Source organism: Astyanax mexicanus, chromosome 6 (assembly GCF_023375975.1).
Source record: "Astyanax mexicanus isolate ESR-SI-001 chromosome 6, AstMex3_surface, whole genome shotgun sequence".
Classification (NCBI taxonomy): domain Eukaryota; kingdom Metazoa; phylum Chordata; class Actinopteri; order Characiformes; family Acestrorhamphidae; genus Astyanax; species Astyanax mexicanus.
In genome coordinates this window covers 41946522-41963326 of record NC_064413.1, presented here as the reverse complement: position 1 = coordinate 41963326, position 16805 = coordinate 41946522, and the positions used below count along the sequence as shown (strand labels likewise).

The 16805-nt window shown below is 37.6% G+C and overlaps 1 protein-coding gene across 1 annotated transcript; it reads right to left on the bottom strand.

Annotated features, from left to right (window-relative positions):
* Positions 1 to 678: 678 nt before the first annotated feature.
* LOC103039042 (tetratricopeptide repeat protein 24) lies at positions 679 to 16438 on the bottom strand. Its single transcript, XM_007237741.4, has 14 exons — positions 16255 to 16438; positions 14628 to 14870; positions 14155 to 14448; positions 13296 to 13497; positions 12085 to 12291; positions 9422 to 9550; positions 8990 to 9111; positions 6857 to 6934; positions 6234 to 6301; positions 4753 to 4844; positions 4000 to 4129; positions 1755 to 1834; positions 1469 to 1514; positions 679 to 1371 (listed from the first exon to the last, which is right to left on the bottom strand). The coding sequence occupies exons 2-14, from the start codon at positions 14829 to 14831 to the stop codon at positions 1254 to 1256; spliced, it is 1770 nt and encodes a 589-aa protein (XP_007237803.2). The 5' UTR covers positions 14832 to 14870; positions 16255 to 16438; the 3' UTR covers positions 679 to 1253.
* Positions 16439 to 16805: the final 367 nt, after the last annotated feature.

Sequence of the window (16805 nt, the reverse complement as noted above, 5' to 3'; positions counted from 1 at the left end):
AATACATGATAAAGCAAAAGCTGTCAAGGCAAGTGGGGAACTGAGGTAGTTTAAAAGCTAGTGGTAGCTGATCTGCTTTAATCATCTGTTCTCTTTATCATCCATTCAATGGAAAAAAGACTGGACTGCCTCAGCAGACAACTGGAGCTAAACAAACAGCAGAATGGAAAGCACTGGCTTATTTTATCTTGGCAATATTTGAAAAAGTTATATTTGGGTAAACAAGTGGTTTCAAGGCTAAATGCTAACCCAGCTAGAATCAGACACAAAGAGAGGACAGTAACTATACCTGGAAAGATATGGAAATTATATATTTTTTTCTACAGTGTTAAAATGTTGCTATTATATGTGAGTTATTTGAGCCGTCAGTGCTGTAATCCAGCCAATAAAAGTAGAGCTTTCCATTTTTTCCCAAGGAGCCCATTGTAAAAACAGAAAATCAATGTGTTTCACTCTGAGGGCAAAATAACAGGGTTGTAAATTGGATGGTAACACTTTGTCAGAGCATTTTATGCCCCAACTAAATTCACATACATCAAAAAACATCTCTGCCATTGGCACCTTTAAACTTCTTCTCTGCTTTGAAATGTTAAACCATTCATGTATGTTTGGAAGCTGTAATTGTGTAATGCAAATGATTTAGACATGGTGATTAATGATAATGAAAACCACAGAACATGTTGTAATAAATGTAAAAATATATATATTTATAAATCCATGGTAAAGATGTCTTACAAATATCCAATTTTAAATCCTAGGAAAACAAATTCACATGCAAACGACAATCAGGCTGAGTTTCCTCCATTGTCCTGGAGTAGAGCCAGTCACAGATGCTGTTTTCTGGTGTATAAATGTAACAGAGCACAGAGTCTGTTCCACTGGAGGAGTCAACCCAGCAGACTAAGAAGAGAAAAATATCAGAATGAGCCTCAGAGACGCTGCTGCTGCTGTGGACACGAGTAGAGTTTCATTTATAATGTGGTGACAGGAAACGGTATGATCTGTGCAATTGATTGATACGTTATCTCAACCTTGTTGATGGCAGGTGTAAATGGATTCTTAGACTGAGGCCAGGAGAATCAGCAAATCCTTCTATATGCAGAAAGCACTGTGCCCAGATCAGATTTTCATATGGCATCAGCAGATTCAGTCAATATTAATAATACAGCAAAGTCATCCCTCCTTCTTCAGGTCATCCTTCAGGCTCAGCTTCTTAGTGAAATAACCCAAAAATCATGTTGGTCCACAGCAGGTCACATGACAGTACAAAATCTGGACCTAATTTTCCTGTGTAAGGGTGTGGACTCCTCGCCAGCAAGCTCTTCAGGGTTGACAGGTGACTCCTCTGTGCTTTCCTCCAGTAGAGGCTCACTAAAAATGAACACATACGGAAATCAGCCATTAATTTTCAACAGTAACAGTAACTGGTTAGCTAATAGCTGAACCTCTGAGGAGTGAAGATTTATACCTTCTCAACTCATCAGGCTTCTGCCTTGAGATTTCACCTTTGGGTTCTGTGGAAATAAATATGAATAATAAGTAAGATAAGAAAGGAAATCAATGGAGTAGATTAATTTTTTTAATAAAAGCAGGATAACACATAACATTAGCGCACTGTCAGGATTACTGAAATTATTTGAAAAATTTGAGAAATTTGGAATCTCTTCTTAATTAATTATTAATTACTAACATGAACAATGGTCTGATGCAAGTGTGTGTGTGTGTGTGTGTGTGTGTAGTGTACACAACCATACCCTGCTGTGAGAAGGCATGGGAGTCTGGCGTGGGATTCTGGTGCTGAACATCAGGTTTCTCGTACGTGTTATTCAGATTCCTGCCATAGATAAAACATTTTCCGTACAAATACAGGATCAGATTTCATTCTCTTTTAAAAGCAGACCTCAAACAGGCTGTAACTGTGAACAATAATATTGTTATTCTGTGTGAGCATCATGACTGCAGAGGTAACACTGACACTGAGCTCCTTAAAAAAATCCCCTCTGATAGATGAGTTTTGAGAGAGGAGATCTACACAGATGCTCTACACATCTTGAGAAATTTCTCTTTATGTTCAGTTGCACTATAAAGTCAAATAAGCATAGTCAGGGCCGGCCGCTAACATAAACATTCTCCACAACCATTAGACAGACATATTAGCAGCCTGCGGGGTGAAAAATAAACCAGTAAAGTAAGTTATTTTGTGAAAGTAAGTTATCTGCTCCCTCATCCATGCGTCACCATGGTGACAAGGCAGCGGCAGCAGTGGGCAACTGTGATATTGTGGGTAACATGTCAATCTTTAGTTTGCTGATGTTAAAAAATTTCAACATTAGAAATGGCTCCTTAAAGAAATTCTTCTTTTAGGAGTGGTGCTAAAGGATGTAAAAAAAGAAAAATGGGGATGAAAAGAAAAACACAAGATCAAGGTATGTTATATTGTGACTGTTAAATCTGATTGAATGAAATTAATCAATCTGACATTTTTCTTGCTAGCACGCAGAATTGCAGTAATTATAAAATGATAGCACTTTTACATCTGAAATATTTGGCATGTGGGCAACACTGTTAACTGTATCAGCAGGGGATTATTAAATTTAATTATAAGCAAGCCAGTAAATTGCAGGGCAGGCATAACGAGGGCTCTCTGGCCGTGTGTCAAGTAAGAGAAATATGAAAAGTAGATAGTAAAACACAGATTTTATAAAAAAATCAAAAATGGACTATGAACAGAAGCTTACAGGAAGTTCAAAAACAGTGAAGGCCCTATCTTGTACCCTGCAGAAGGTGCGTAGTGATGCTCATTGCATCTGCATCGCTTAAATAGCGATTGAACTTACACACATATCTAAGCTGATGGTGGTGGTCTGGAGGTAAAGTGTGTTTAGGCAAATTTCTGCTGTATTGCTATCTTGGCAAAAGAAAACACAGGTGCGTCACTGACAAAAAAGAGAATATATCCAATCCTATCTTCCTGTCTTCCATTACTATCTTCCTATCCTTCATTCTTATTTTTGCTGGTTGCCCTGTTAAATCCTGTTATGGCCACTAAAAACCCAGGGCCAGAACTAGTAAAATGTTTAATAGTCACACAAGGCCTTAAGCATTCAGCAAAAGCACACATTTTCCAAAAGTTGCATCAGTCCTCCTCTTCTTGAGAAAAAGAGCAATTTTGATTCTCTGAATGACTGAATGGTAGTTTTGTCAGAACAAAGCCACTTGAATACTACATCATACTAAATCAAACCTATTTGCCAACAGATCTTTTAATTACAGGAAATATGCAAAAAGATTATACAATCTACAGAAGAGGAAGCATTATAAAACTGTCTGCCAAATATTACTGCATGACTAAGCTGGCTATCATCCATCACATTACGGTAAAGCAAACAGCAAAACTGTTGTACAGCCAAGAATGAAAATCCTTTAATGAAATCAAAATTATTACAAGAACTATAACTAATGAAAATGCATTGCTTGTCAAATAACTTATGTTTCTACAGTACATGTTGTTAAATTTAATGAAAGATACTAATACTGCTTGATCATGCTGAAGTTTAATAAGTAACTGACTGGTTGACTCCTGCCCAACAATGACATATCTGCATATCTGGCAACTGAAAATATTTGACCGGAAAGAAAAAAAAGCGTTTTGAGTGTATTAAAAGTGAAGTGAAAATACAGAATAACTGGTACAGAAGGAGACAGGAGGACAGGGGGCGGCCTGTAGCCATAGGGCAGTATGAAGACTAAGCATACAAAGAGCCTTTGGTCTGTCATCAACTCAGTGAGTAATCCAGCTCAAAAGAAAGGGTTAGCATTGTGCTCCAGCCCAGTTGAGGCTGGCAGAATTTCATAATTGTTATATTAAATGACTGTTAACAATCACGGCGAGTAGTAAACAAATGAAATATAAATATTGAATAAATCACTGCTCTTGGCAGATAGACTAAAGCATATCAGTCTGTATCAATACATGATTACATGGTGAGAACAAGGTACCTGTTGGCCTCTGGTAGTGCATTCACGTAGGCAGGCTGTTCTGTGTTTGTTATTCTTGATGGCATAATCATGTCACCATGAGGTTTCCTGGGTCCATATGTTTCCTTAGGTCTCCATTCTTTATTAAACTCTACAGTGAAGAGAAGAGCAGGACAAAGGCCAGTTTATAGTAAAGCACATTCTGTACAATAAAGGAGTGATTATTTCAAAACACAAAAAACTACACAAACTGCAGTGTAACTGTATCACCAGTATGTTCTCATCTGAGAAATGCTCATGTTTCTTTTACTGGAAACCACAAGTAGTCACCTTGTCCAACCCCTCTGAGAAAATGAGACATAGAGGGGTGGTCCTTATTCAATGAACACCCACACTCAGATGACTGGACTTCTTTATAAGGTTGCTGATACATTTTAAGAGTAGAGAATGTGGGGGATTACTTTTTTATTATAAATAATTATTCAATGTGGGTTGTAATGCCTTCTATGTCATCTTCCACTACACATGTGACACTGTGGATTATAAAATGTTAAATAAAAGCACAACTTTGGAAATGGAGTGTCTGATCTCCTGGCCTTGAGCACACTTGTCCGTGTTTATCCTTACTCACAAGAAAACACCTCACAATCACAATTTTGGCATTAGTTTACATGATGCCAAAATATGACACAAATAAAAAACATATTAATGAAAATTATGTAAAATTATGATGTGTATTGCACTCAGATTTCTGGGTAATGTAGCAAGATTTACCCTGGGAGTTATTCTCTATCCTGCGACTGTTCAGCATTTCTCTTCTTCGCTGCTCCTCCAGAGATTCCTCAACTATTCTTGTGTCAGTCACGCTGCATGAATAGAGTATGACAAATAAAATATTCAGGTCTGATAACCCTGTTCAGTCGTCTTATTATTATAATTATTATTACATGCAATTTTGGATAGTGAAAACGGCCACACAGTAACGGAATACAGTACATGTTTATGTCTGGGAATATCCAGAATTTTGTGTTAAATAAAATAACCAACATCTATAGGTACACCTTGCGCAGCTCGAATGGTGCAAAAGGCATGTACTAATTCTCCTTATGAATCATGGGTATGTTTTGGGGGTAACATGAAAAAAAATATTGTTATTCGCTTTAAGAGCCAGGTGAGCTCTGACTTTGGCAGATTGCTATTGTAATGTCTTGTTCTTGCTGTCAAGGTGTGTGTGTGCAGGTCATTTACGGGAAAGGCACGGCATGTCTGCGTTGCCAAGATAGCAATGTATGTCTGATGGTTGACTGTAATGAGTTAGTGGTAGGGGTGTGCCATATTGTATTGTATGCGATAATATCGTCAACATTTTTGATTGTCGTGGACGATATTATACCCTGAAATACTGTGCCATATCATCCACCCCTAATTATAACATCAGGGTACTACTTTTGGCTATTTTTAGCAAAAGGAAAATTCACACTGTTCTCATTTTCCATTATATATCTACTAGAGACCGATTATATCTCTCCAGTATCATTAATTTTACTTTAATCCTGGATATATGGAGATATTTGGAGTGCATTATTAGTATCATGACATTCTGGATCATTGACTTCTTGTCACACCTTAACCTGTGTTTGTCCTGTGTTTTTTCCTCTTTTGGTTCTCTGTGCTTCTGCCCTGTTTTCCTGTCTTGTGTTGCCAGCCATGTGCTTTTTTGAGCACATGGCATTGTTTTGTTATTTTCCAGTCTCCACCCTAGCCCCGCCCTAGCCCTGCCCTAGTCATTAGTGTTATCACCTTGTGTCTAATTTGTAACTCATTACCTCCACAGCTGTCCCTAGTGTGTGCCAGTGTATAAATACCCCATGTGCTCCTTTGTTCTCTGTCGTGCTTTTTGTTTGATGCTGTCCTGTTCAACCCTGTCTGGATGTTTATCTGTGGTTTTGTCTACAGAGGTCTGGTTCGATTTCTTTATACTGTTTGATTCTTTGTTTGTTAATTTCACTTTTGTTTAAGACCTGGTTTAGTCGTTTGTATTATAGTCTTTGTTTTTTTAGTCTTAGTGTTTATTTCTTTGTCTTAGTTTTTGTTTGTTTTTGTTATGATAAGAAATAAAACAGACTTGCATTTGCATCCTGCCTCTTCCGTGTTACACTTCTGTTACAAATCTGATGAAAATTCTTGTATTTCTTAAGTTTTTTTTTTTTAAAAATAAGTCAGGGTTTCATTCATGCTGCATGATATTACTGTACCGCTGCCTGTGGAGCATTCTCTCCTGAACGGCTCGGCGTGGATAAGGGCCTCTCTGCATGGGAACACGCTGAAACACAGCCAACAGTTCAGGCTCCAGTCTGACATTTCAAAATGTCACTGCACTTTACATTTTTATGACAAGAATGATGATTCAGAACTAAACTTCTGATATAATTGAATCAAAGTATCACAGACCCTATTTACACATGGCCACTTCATGTGATCAGTGTCTGGATTGTATCCTGATAAGATTTCAACCACATGCATTTACACTTGCTGGTTAATTGTGTCTCAAATTAGTCTGAATGAAATCTGAGTATGAAAATCTGCTCATTGTGAAGCATGTACTACTGGAGTTATGATTGTGGGGTGATGGATGTGTTTACACTGTTGTAACATGTAACATATGACAAATGTATCTCAGATCACCTCCTGAAGTGATCTAATTGACTGGATTTGAATTAGTTTTAATGCATCTTGAGTGCGTTTACACTTAACTTAACGTATATCCAGATATAATCCCAATACTCAAAATGCATGAAATGACCAGTGTACATGTGTAAACTAAGTCCTATTGAATATGGAAACAGTATGTAAACCCTGAACCAGAATTATAACTCACCTGTTGCACAGCCAGTTTCACCTGCAAAGCTTCACTCAGTTTATTGACCAGAGATTCCTGCACAGAGCTAGAGACATCCTAGAGAAAACAGATATTAATTATTTTAGTAATACAAACAGCATATATATGACTATCCACATTTACTGAGACAAAACCAGAAGCCTGGTTAGAGTGTTGCTGGTGCGAATCCTAGGTCTTGCTGCTTGCCCTTTCTGGATGGGTAAGATGATGTTGTTCAGCTCAGGTTTCTGTTAGCTGGTGTATAATAGTTGGGTTGCTGCGCTTTCCACAGAGCAAGCTGATGAGCTACCCAGTGATGCTACGTACATCAGTGGCTGCTTGAAAAGAGGCGGAGGCTGTCTTGTCGGAATCGGAGGAGGCATAAAGATAAGGAGAGTCCTAATGAGTGGGTTGGTAATTAGCCTTTCAAATTGAGGAAAAAAAAGGGATACAATTAAAAATAAAAGTAATTATAGCTATTATAGCTTTATTTTTAAAGCTTTTAAAGAATTAAAAAGGTCAGAAGTTCAAGTGTGGAATTGCATTTGGTACATTTATATGTGAATTGTCAATATATGCTTCATAAGGTCTATGCAACAGAAGAAGACCATCATCAAGCTTAAAGAAACCTGATAAACAGACAGGAGAAATGTTAAGAGGGACATTCTTTATAAGACAGAGCACACTGATGAGACCAGCGACCCTAAAAAAACTATGCAAGATCACGAAAAGACGACTAAATTAGTTTGCAGAATTCTTTCTATAGTATAGTGAACAAATAAAAACACTTTATAACACCTTGTCAAGTCAAGAACACCTCGACCTTCTTCATGTCCTTGTTTTCCAAACCTCTCTTACATTAATGCACACACAAACATGCCTCTTTACACTGCAGCAATCTGTCCACTTATACAGAAAGATGTGCAGCTGCCAATAGAACTGAGTAAGCTGTGATTATTGTTGATAATGTAGCTGCTCACAGAAGTACTGCCCTGGATGCCTTGACTTTGTGAATGACATTATGAAATCTATAGACTAGCAAAGAATGTTGGAGCACAATGAAGTGGACCCATTGTCAGGCCTATTGCTGGGTTTGTGTCAGAGGTCATTGTTTTTTTAGTGGCAATGACCCAAAGCATACTTCAATAAACCCCTAGAAATGGTTAAAGACAGAATGCTGTATAGTTCTAAAGTGGCCAACAATGCTTTAAGAGCCAGATTCAAAAGATCTAATGGTCAAATCACTATAGAACAGCTGTGCACATCTTAAAACTGTAATTGGAAGAAGGCACTCTTCAAATCTGAGGGACCTGGAGAAACTGCCAAAAAAGAGTGGTCCAAAATTCCAGTAGAGGGGTTGTAAGAAAGCCATTCATAGTTACAGGAAGCAATTCATTCCAGTTATTGTTTCCAAATCATGTGATAACAAATATTAAGCTGAGAGAATAATTAAATTGATTCAATTAATCACTTTACTTTTAATTACATTTTAAAATCAGATAATAAACACTGTTTTCTGCACTTTTCATTGAATGAAATATGAAGAGGCTATGTTTGCACCGTATTTAACATAAAAGCTGCTTGTAAGGCTTTTCTTTAAAATATAACTAAATTACACTATGGTTTTGTAGTGATTGCATGTTTTAAACTACCTTGAAAGTAAGTCTAAAAAGAAACAATAGTTGCATATTTGATAGCACTCTGGTGCTATTTTGCCATATTTCCAAATAAAAAACTAAATAAAACCATCTTTTTAATAAATAAAAGAATCAAAATTGTGAGCACAAATTGCTTATATATTGAAATAATATTGATATTTAATTTTTATGTGATATCTTTTAGTCCTAGGTTCCAATACCATTTCAATACAATTTGTCCAGTCCATTTCTGGAGTTTTGTGTGGAATTTTATGGATTTATTCTCAGCTTACTGCGAGCAAAAGAAATACACACAAGAACACCAAAGATTCTCTAACTGCAATACATATAGCAGTAGTATAGGTGCATCTTCAGAAGGAAATGCAGGGGTATCAATATTCTGGGCATTACTGTACTTGCTAGTTTTAACAGGGAGGAAATATATAAGTATGTAACTACAATGTTTAGTAAACGACTGTGGGATCAGGCCTCTCACCTTGCATTTGGAGAGCACTGCTAAGGCCTGTTTGTAGTAGACAATGGCTTTCTCTGGCTCGTTCATTCTCATTTTGATTCCAGCCAGACCTTCACATGCTTGCCACTGCCCCGAGGAGTCATCTGTAGAAAGAGAGAGACAGACAGAGATGAAGAGAGAGAGAGAGAAATAGAAAAAGAAAAGAATTGGCAAGTGGGATAAAGCGCCTTAAACCCTCAGGGTCTGGGTGTGGGATTACACCACTATTCACCACTCTCTACATACTACATACGTAACATAGTAGTTTAATAGTAGCTACTGAATAATGCATACTACTGAATAATAAGTCTTAAGATTAATAACTGGAAAACTGGCCTGGGGTTTATGGGTTATTAATGTGATTGCAGGCTAGCAGGTTTGTGCTGAAGCAACACTATGTATTCAGGTACACACCGCTGTCTTTAAAGGCCTGTTGAGCATGTAGATAACTTTCTCCTGCCTCTTCCAGTTCGCCAAGCTCAGTGAGGGCATAACCCAGGTTGCAGAAGCAGCGACCCTGAGCTCGACGGCTGCCCAGTGATCCTACAAACACAATAATGTGAAAAATACATGATATATAGCTCTGGAAAAAATAACAGACCACTTAAAATGATGAGTTTCTTTGATTTTACCAAACTGAAAACCTCTGGAACACAATCAAGAGAAAGCTGAACTGCTTCAATTTTTGCACCAGGAGCTGCATAAAGTTATCCAAAAGCAGTGTGTAAAACTGGTGGAGGAGAACATGCCAAGATGCATAAAAACTGTAATTAAAAACCAGCATCCAGTGCTTACTGATGAAGGATCAACACAAACTGTACAGCAACAGATGAGATTAGATAGGAATGTCTATTAGAGGGGACAGTGAGTGGGCACAGTGTTTAAAAACTCCATCAGCACTGCTGTGTCTAATCCACCCAGTACCCGCAATTATAGAACAACAAATATGGCTATTGGAGCTAATTAAATAGACATTGAGGATAGAAACAAGGAGGTGGTCATCGTTTTCTGACTGGAATAACATGTTAATAACACTATGTAATTACCATAACACCTGTCATGGGCAGTCAATATATTCTGTAGCAAGCAAAGATGTGTTTAAAACAAGAAATGTATACAAGCATAAGGATCTAGGAGACATTAAAGAACCATCATTTGTGATGGCAAATGACTGGGTCAGAACATATCCAAAACAGCAGGTTTTGTGTAAAACCTAGCCTGTCTGATCTAAATTGGTCTAAATCTCTGTAAACATTATTTAAAGCTATGTTCTTACACAATACAAGACATATCACTTAAAGTTATGCCTGGTACAATATTTACCTTTTCAAGAATCGACTAAATACAGCATTTAAAATAGTCTAGGAAAAACACTGCATATATACTACTAACCCCCACTGGGATACGGAGCTGTGAGGGTGTGTTCCATTCAATACCTGATATCCAATAGCCAATATGAACTGAAGTGACATTTATGATCTAGACCTAAAGCAACCAACATGAGTACTTATTTGCACTAATGCTCTTGTGGCTAAAAGCAATTAGTTTAGTGTAAAGCCATCTCAAAAGAGTAGAGACTATTGTGGGAGAAAATAGGGGGGAAATTCTCCCTATATACCTGCATTTTATTATAGAAATATTGTAAAAAAAATTGTGGGATTAATAAAGGAATATCTTATCCCTGTCTCACCTTGGCTGCAGCCTAGGCTTAGGGTGTTTTTTTTAAATCACATACTTTAAACATTTAATACATTGAAGGCATATGCAAGAAAATATAAAACATGCCTGCTTCAACATGCCTATTATTGCTATTTTACATACTGTTTGGTAACCATAAATGGCAATGTCTAAAAGGTGGTGTCATTTCTAAATGATGAAACTGAAATAGATGCAATAATCATAGACATTTTCTGGCCTCTAGGCTCCACTGATTACAGTCACTACAATTACTATAATGCCTCTTTTCTTCTCTTTATTATTGCCTGAGTACTGATTCCTCACACCTGTTTGTAATCACACCTGTTTGTAATCACACATATACCTATCTTTAGTTTTTTCCATTGCATATTGAATAGTCTTTCTGTCGATAATTGCTAGTTTGGTCTCTTTGTTTTGGTAATGTTCTTCTTGTTCTTGTAATGTCTCTTTGGATTTTTTTTGCCTGGTTTGTTTGTGATTATTTGGTATCTTTTTTGTAAATCAGATTATTATTAATAATACATTACAGGTACAAACATAGCTCAGCACACTTTTACATATATAAATACAATATAACATTGCCATATAAAACCAATATAATAACACAAGGTTAAGGTTTGCATATACAGATCAAGTCAAATGAATGTGGTTCCAAAAGCTGTAATTATTTGGTATCTTGACTCTGCTTCACCACATCAGTTTTGTTTGCCTTGGTGTTTTTAGCCCTGTGTACTAGTTTTGATATTAGATCTTATTTACTGTTATGTCTTGCACACAATATAAACATCTTGACTGCTTTAATCATATCTGATTGCTCTGATTTGAATTTTCAACTGCAGAGCAGAGCTAAATTTCAAGGAAAATGTCTCTTTGTCCCAAACGATATAGAGGGCAGTGTAATAGAGCTCAGCTGGAAGACAGCCTATCAGCTGCACTTGTTTTGCTCCCCAAACACATCCTTTCTAGGTGATTATCATAAAACATGAGGGATGTGGCAATAAAACACAGCAGTGGATCTAAAGTCACACACACACATGCTCTGATGTAAAAGCAGTCTCTGCTGAGTGAGTATCTAAGTCGCTGTAAGGAGAGAGAGAGAGAGAGAGAGAGAGAGAGAGAGATGCTGCTGTAAGCTTTTTCTCTATGTCCCCTGAGACTGACACATGGCCAGCAGCTACACGTTTCATTTATGCTGATGATACTGCTGCTGCAGAGCAGAGCAACACCATAGCAGCACACACACATAGAATTATTACAGCAGAAGAGATATACTTTAAACTATATCCACATTTCTTATGCTGAAATGGTGAAATGGTGAAACCTGGGTGAAAGCAGCTGGCAGTTTCTGTTCAACACACATAAAATAAGGATGTTCTGACCGTGAAGAGCAGCTGCTTCTCTGTGGTACTTCAGGGCTTGTTGGAACTGGGCCAAAGTGTTGTGAACCGCACCCAGATTCTGTAGCACCACGACCCGCCGGCGAGGTGTGGACTGGACCAGAGGCAGAGCCAGCCCATAGCACTCAGCAGCCTCAGGAAACAGATTCAGCTGAGAGAAACTCAGACCCACCGCATTATACAGCTTCCCTGGAAGAACCAGAAGAATTTAATTAAAACGGAAAGGTGATTCTAAAGATACTTTACAAGCTCTAGGGGAAGAACCCTTGAGGGAGACTGAGTCCCCATAGATCTCCAAAATGTGCAGCTGAATTCATTAATACATTCTCAATTGATTCCTTACAATGCCTTCTCCAATTTTAGATTAGACTTCACCAGATTTCAGTTAGACATATCTATTTCTCCCCCTTTCAATGAAAGTCACTCTGCACCAATGTTACAAGGCTTCTGGATACATACAATACCAGTCACAAGTCTGGACACACCTTCTCATTCAATGTTTTTATTTATGTGTGTATTTAATTTCATTTTTTACATTGTAGATTAATATTAAAGATATCAAAACAATTAAGGGACCCAAATGCAATTATGTAGTAAACAGTAAAAAAGTAGATGGCCTCCACAATCCCCTGACCTAAACCTGATCAACTGAGATGGTGATTTGAGGTGATTCAGGAACTCCTTCAAGACGCTGAGAAAACTATTACAGGTGACTCTACCTCATGAAGACACTGAGTTTAAAATACCAAGAGTGGGCAGATCTGTCATCAGATTTGCAGATGAGCAGATGAGAAGTTTATATGAACTCCAACTAGGAATTTTATAATTGCCGGTTTGGCTATTCACTTGAATATACTAAACCTATGTGGATTTATAATGACTTTTTACATTTATTCATTCACATTCATTTAAAGTTTCTTGAGCAGATGATGGGTTCCCCCTTATATATCAGCTTTATATATAGTACATGTGATAGTATAATGTACATGTGAGCCTTGTTTCCACACAAGGATTCTTTCTCCTCCAGCTCTGAGGGAGGGAGTTTTTCTTTGCCTCTGTTGCTCACTGGGGGTTCTGTGTTATATATTCAATGTTTTGTCTAATTCTGATTAATCAGAACTAATTAATAAGTTGTAAAAAGTGCTAAATGCATTAATTTGATTAGATATGATTTTTATATTGTTATACTTTACCGAGAGCCTCCTGCTCTGTGATATTGGCACTCAGCTCCAAGCACTCTGTGAGCACGCTGATGACATCATCTGATGAGAAGCCGTCACACTGCACCATGTGGTTTCCAGCATCCTTCAGCGCCACTGCAGCAGAGGCAGGTTTTCCTGCAACCTTATAGCTTTCTGCTGCACGCAGGTAACTGTTCACTGCCTCAGGCCACTCCTAAACACAGAGAAATCTCTCATACTGACTGGAATTACATATTAACTAGAATATGCATCTGATTGCAAGTGTTTAATATGATTGTGGAATCTGAGCTACTTTAAAAAATGTACTGCTGGTGGTGCCTGAAGCTTGTGTTGGCTGTAGTCAGTTCACCACATCTCTCACAGATTTGAGTAATTGAAGAATTGGTGCAAAACAGGAAAGAGTTTGTGCTCATAGGACCAGTAAAATATGAATTAACAAAGAAAAGATTAATGTTGATTCCAGGTTGAATGTACAGTTAAAAAACATAAAAAAATAAAGTTCTAAATTCTTATTTTGACCAATTTTTCCCAAATGTAGCTTAGCCAAATATCCCACCTAATTACTTGGATTGCCCCTATCACCCACAATATCCCAACACTAGAAAGATGAAGACATCCTTGGATACATGTGAACTACAGCTAATGGAGCATCACCTTTGTGCACAGAAGACAGCTCCAGATCCCCAGCTCTGATACATAAGCCAACAGAAGCCTGTGCCAGCCAGCACAACAATAGAACAAGCAATGTGGAAAAGAGCACCATCCACCCACCCAAAGAGAGCATGGCTAATTGTGCTCTCGGGGTCTGGCTGCTGATGGCTACTCCGTATAGGTTTTAGTCTGCACTCACCTTCCTGCGCAGGTGACAGCGGGCCAGTCTGAGGCAGGTGTCCCCCTCACTGCCGCCATCTCCCTGTGAGCGATAGAGCTGTGCTGCCTGCAGGTAATGCCTGGATGCTTGGGAGTGGTTCTCCAGAGTTTCATGGGCTGCTGCGAGATTAAACTGCAGGTCTGCCACCCGCTCTCCCCTCTCCCCTGTCTCTGCTCTAGACAAAAAATCCAGCCCTTTCTGGGGTTTACCTGCCTCCACATACGCTGCTCCCAGATTAAAGGCACAGGCTCGCTGTACCTTAGTCTCCTTGAGCTGAAAAAGGAGGAATAAGGAATGATTAATGTATGGCAATGTCAGTGCAAAACACAAGGACACCTTAATACAGTGCTGTAAATAACATGCATTTATGGAAATTTCAGGTGTTCTAAGAGGTTAATGTATTCATCTCTGGCTCAGTGTTTGTCAGACTGCTCTCTGTTTTGATGCATTACCTTCGCAGCAGCTTTGAAAGCCTTCTTGAAGTACTCAAGAGCCTCAGCACAGTCTCCCCGCTGTAGAGCACTGTGTCCACATGCTGTAAGACTCTCTATATCCACCCGAACCTCTGCATCCTCAGCATCTTCACTTTTCCCTTTTTTACTGCTCTTCTTTTTCTTCTTCTTCGAATCTCGCGATGGTGAACCATCAGAGGCCATGTCAGAAATAGCGTATTAAAGTCATGGAGAGGCATTATGCTAAGGAGAGAGGGAGGGTAGTATGATACAATTGCACTGATTTTGTTAGTGGTTTCACCAATACTACTGTAAAATATAGATAGCAGCATATTCCTTTTGCTTTTGATCAGGTTATATCAGTACAAGCTTCCATGAGGTCAAAAAGATGACAGAGGAAGATGGAAACCAAAATCTATGAAGATGTTGAATTTTGGTGAAAAAAATGAAAATAAGATTGATGTCAAATCCCACTGTATAGATGCTGAGGAAGCATTTGTTAGTCTTCACCCTCCTGGTTTATTGGGGCATTACTAGTGGGGGAGTCCTAATGAGTGGGCAAGCTGAGCAAAATTGGGGAGAAAATGGGGAAAATTTTGAAATAAAATAAACAAACAAAGTAATTAATTAAAAAGGGATAATTCTAAACACATGACAGAGTTGATTTACACAAATGTGTTTTTCACTTAAAATATATGTAAATCATATCTCCAAGACAGCAACTTTACAGGAAAGAGTCAATGTAAAAAGAGCATATTTCAGGTTATTTCAGGTATTTCAGGTTATTGGTCAATGTAAAAAGAGCTTATTTCAGGTTATTTTGAAGTATTTATATTGTTTGAAAAAATGTTGGTACAGTGTAAGGTACTGCTTGGTTGTTAAAATTATGTGGTAAACTAAAAATCAACAAAAAATGGAAATACTTGTTTTTCATTGGACAGCGACAAAATATTCTCCAGAATTTTTATCATGCACATTTTATTTGTAATATTTATTATAGCTTATATTATTTATACTTTTCTCTGCTTCTGCTACATCACTTTGTTAATGTAACACTGTACTTTTTCCCATTGTGGGACAAATAAAATATTTTCTTATCTCTCACTTTTAGGTTCAGTTGTAGTGTCTCGTTTTAAATTTTTGAGCCAGTTTTATTCTGAATTTCATTAAGTTTTGGGGGAAATATATTAATATATATAATATATCGTTTGCTGAAAGACGTTGATTTGCAGACACTTGCACACGTTCAGATATGCTAGTCACTAGTTCAGACACACACAATAAACACTGGTGTGTTTGTGAAGAGCTGCGAGGATTCACGCTTCACTAATGAATGTTTTATCACTAGTCTTGGGTATCAGCTCACCATGCAGTCTCCAAAGCAATAATGTACACACAGTAAACAGTAATAAACACTGTAGTTACCTTGTGCACTATTTATTTTTACCTGTAATTAATTAAAAGTGACTTTTTAAACGGTATTAGACGTTCACAGCTAAAATACTTTATTCTGGTATCTGGACTAGCCAGCTAGCATTACTGCTGTAACTGACTAGCTCGTACCAGAACAGCTATCTTAGGTAAGCTATTACACAGTAGCTAACTGGCTAAAGTTACAGTAACTTACCGCTTTTGGGAGTACATCCATTTCTATAGAATCCCACAAATAATGCAGCATTCTTTACAATAATATGAGCTTTAATACTGTTAGTATTAGTTTACAAATGACTTCAACTATAACAGGTAGGCTCCCTCCCCATGACAGGTGCTGACACCTGCTCCGCTGCTGCTGCTCCTCCTTACCACGAGGGCTGTTTACCCCGTTTCCAATGGAGACCGACCAGCTGACATTTTCACACATTAAATAAATTAATACCTTAAAAAGTCTCATTTTACACTGTTATATATGTTTATTTGTATTTTTATAACTACATAAATCCACAACTAGGTTTTATTAAAAAGCTACAAAATTAAAAAGACAGTAAATCATAAACCATATTTTTTCATCAATAGCTAAAATGTGTTCCTCTGAGGTCATGAAACATATCAGTCCTGCTTAAAATATTAATAAACATTTCCTTACCTTTAAAAAAATGGAGGACGAAAAATGACAAAGTTTAAATAAATAAATGCACATATTAATGAATAAATAAAAACGTATGTAAATAAATAAATACA

Bases quoted from the DNA above. Each gene is read 5' to 3' on its own strand.
- LOC103039042 (XM_007237741.4), bottom strand. From the start codon at position 14,831: ATGGCCTCTGATGGTTCACCATCGCGAGATTCGAAGAAGAAGAAAAAG. The intron at 4,845-6,233 runs GTACAGTAATAT...CTATTCATGCAG, and splicing joins AGAATGCTCCACAGGCAGCG to CGTGACTGACACAAGAATAG. The intron at 1,515-1,754 runs GTATGGTTGTGT...TTATTTCCACAG, and splicing joins CCATGCCTTCTCACAGCAGG to AACCCAAAGGTGAAATCTCA.